General features: G+C 45.0%; 1 protein-coding gene across 5 annotated transcripts in view; it reads right to left on the bottom strand.

Moving 5' to 3' along the window:
• Positions 1–1,916, bottom strand: part of top1mt (DNA topoisomerase I mitochondrial) — a 26,314-nt gene continuing 24,398 nt past the window's right edge. For 2 of the 5 annotated variants that reach the window (XM_016499804.1, XM_016499803.1), the window contains exon 21: positions 7–774. In XM_016499804.1, coding sequence (XP_016355290.1) covers positions 672–774 — 103 coding nt within the window. In that variant the 3' untranslated portion in view covers positions 7–671. Of the gene's footprint in view, positions 775–1,916 lie in introns of all 5 variants that reach the window. The other 3 variants (XM_016499802.1, XM_016499805.1, XM_016499806.1) reach the window with 2 other exon arrangements.

Below are 1,916 nucleotides of genomic sequence, written 5' to 3'. Positions count from 1 at the left end.
GCTGCATTACAGTCTAACACTCTTACAATAGCGAAAAATCAAATGCATGAACAAACATTGGTTATAAAGCCAAAGAGTGGGAGGAACTGAACCTGAAGGATGAATGAAACTAATGGACAGAACGGTGTTTCTTGACCGAAACGCTCAAACGAAGAAAGACAACACTGATTTCTGATGTGTGTTTGAGACGCTCGACACTGATCTCTTGAGCGTTTTGTTGCAGTGATAAATGCGATATTAGCAGGTCACGACGCTCCTGCAAACAGACCGCGGATCTCAGAGCACTTATTATTCCCAGCCGTTCCTCTCAGAGAAACTCTAATCCGGCCCAAATCCCGATCTCTCTGATGATCCTCCAGATCTCGACTCTCGCATCACGTTGACATTCTGAGTCACACCTTCAGCCTCATTTAAACCCAGCAGGTAGAAGCGGCTGAAAAAATATTGAAGCCCTGCTATAAAAAACCTCTGCACTATTCTGAAGCGACTTGTATTGAAGCGTTCGAGGCTGATAATGCAAACTAGAGACTGGCAGCTGTCACTCAGAAGAAAGAACAGCGAGCTGATGAACGAGAGGCTTTACTGGAGACGCTAGCATCATTGATTCAAAAAAACAAAACAGCACAAATAATCACACAGCACATCATTAACACAGAAGCACGGGCTGGTCTTCAGAACTGGAAGTTCTCGTCAGTCATGTCGATGGCCCAGGCGAACTTGTCCCTCTGGGTTTTGTTGTAGATCTTTTCAACAGGCACCTGATGTTTCTTACACCTACAGAACAACATCACGCGATTAGAGACGCACATACAGCCAATCAATCAATGCATCATCAGTAGCTGCAGTTTCTCTTTTATGACAGTAAATGATGTTTTTTCCTCCCAAATGGTGCTGGTGTTTTGATGCGCTCAGGTCAAGATCGTACTTACGAGTTTAACGCACATGAATGTTTTTCATAATTGTTTTTATCATTCATCAGCTGGAAAATATACATTCTGAAAGTGATTCCAGTGATCGTTATAGTAGTGTTGTGAACTCCTATGGAGAGTTTTTTTGTTTTTTTTTACTACATCTTAATCATTATCATGTGAAGGGGATTTATACATAGTTTTGCGAACTTATTTTGACATTCAGAGTCATTTAATTCAGTGTTTTATCATTAATAGAGGAAAAACCATTTTGATTGACTGACCAGATTTGATCTGAAACGCAGAATGACAACTCACAGCTCGCTTTGCTTGGAGAAAAATGGGGTCACGATGAGCACCAGCACTCATGACGGTGGAAAAGGACTGTGTGTCTGTGTCTGTGTGTGTGAGAGCGAGAGCGCGAGAGAGAGAGAGAGAGAGAGCGAGAGAGAGCGAGTGAGGTGTGTGTCTGTGTGAGAGAGAGAGAGAGAGAGAGAGAGAGAGAGAGAGAGAGAGAGAGAGAGAGAGAGAGAGAGAGAGAGAGAGAGAGAGAGAGAGAGAGAGAGAGAGAGAGAGAGAGAGAGAGAGAGAGAGAGAGAGAGAGAGAGAGAGAGAGAGAGAGAGAGAGAGAGAGCGAGAGAGGTGTGTGTGTGTGTGTGTGTGTGTGAGAGAGTGAGTGAGTGAGTGAGTGAGTGAGTGTGAGTGTGAGAGAGAGAGCGAGAGAGAGCGAGAGAGAGCGAGAGAGTGAGAGCGAGAGCGTGAGTGAGTGAGTGAGGTGTGTGTCTGTGTGAGAGAGAGAGAGAGAGAGAGAGAGAGAGAGAGAGAGAGAGAGAGAGAGAGAGAGAGAGAGAGAGAGAGAGAGAGAGAGAGAGAGAGAGAGAGAGAGAGAGAGAGAGAGAGAGAGAGAGAGAGAGAGAGAGAGAGAGAGAGAGAGAGAGAGAGAGAGAGAGAGAGAGAGAGAGAGAGAGAGAGAGAGAGAGAGAGAGAGAGAGAGAGAGAGAGAGAGAG

This window comes from Sinocyclocheilus anshuiensis, unplaced genomic scaffold (assembly GCF_001515605.1).
Source record: "Sinocyclocheilus anshuiensis isolate Anshui unplaced genomic scaffold, SAMN03320099.WGS_v1.1 scaffold1814, whole genome shotgun sequence".
Lineage (NCBI taxonomy): Eukaryota > Metazoa > Chordata > Actinopteri > Cypriniformes > Cyprinidae > Sinocyclocheilus > Sinocyclocheilus anshuiensis.
Note: the sequence above shows the minus strand (reverse complement) of the source record. Positions and strands in the feature narration are given on the sequence as shown.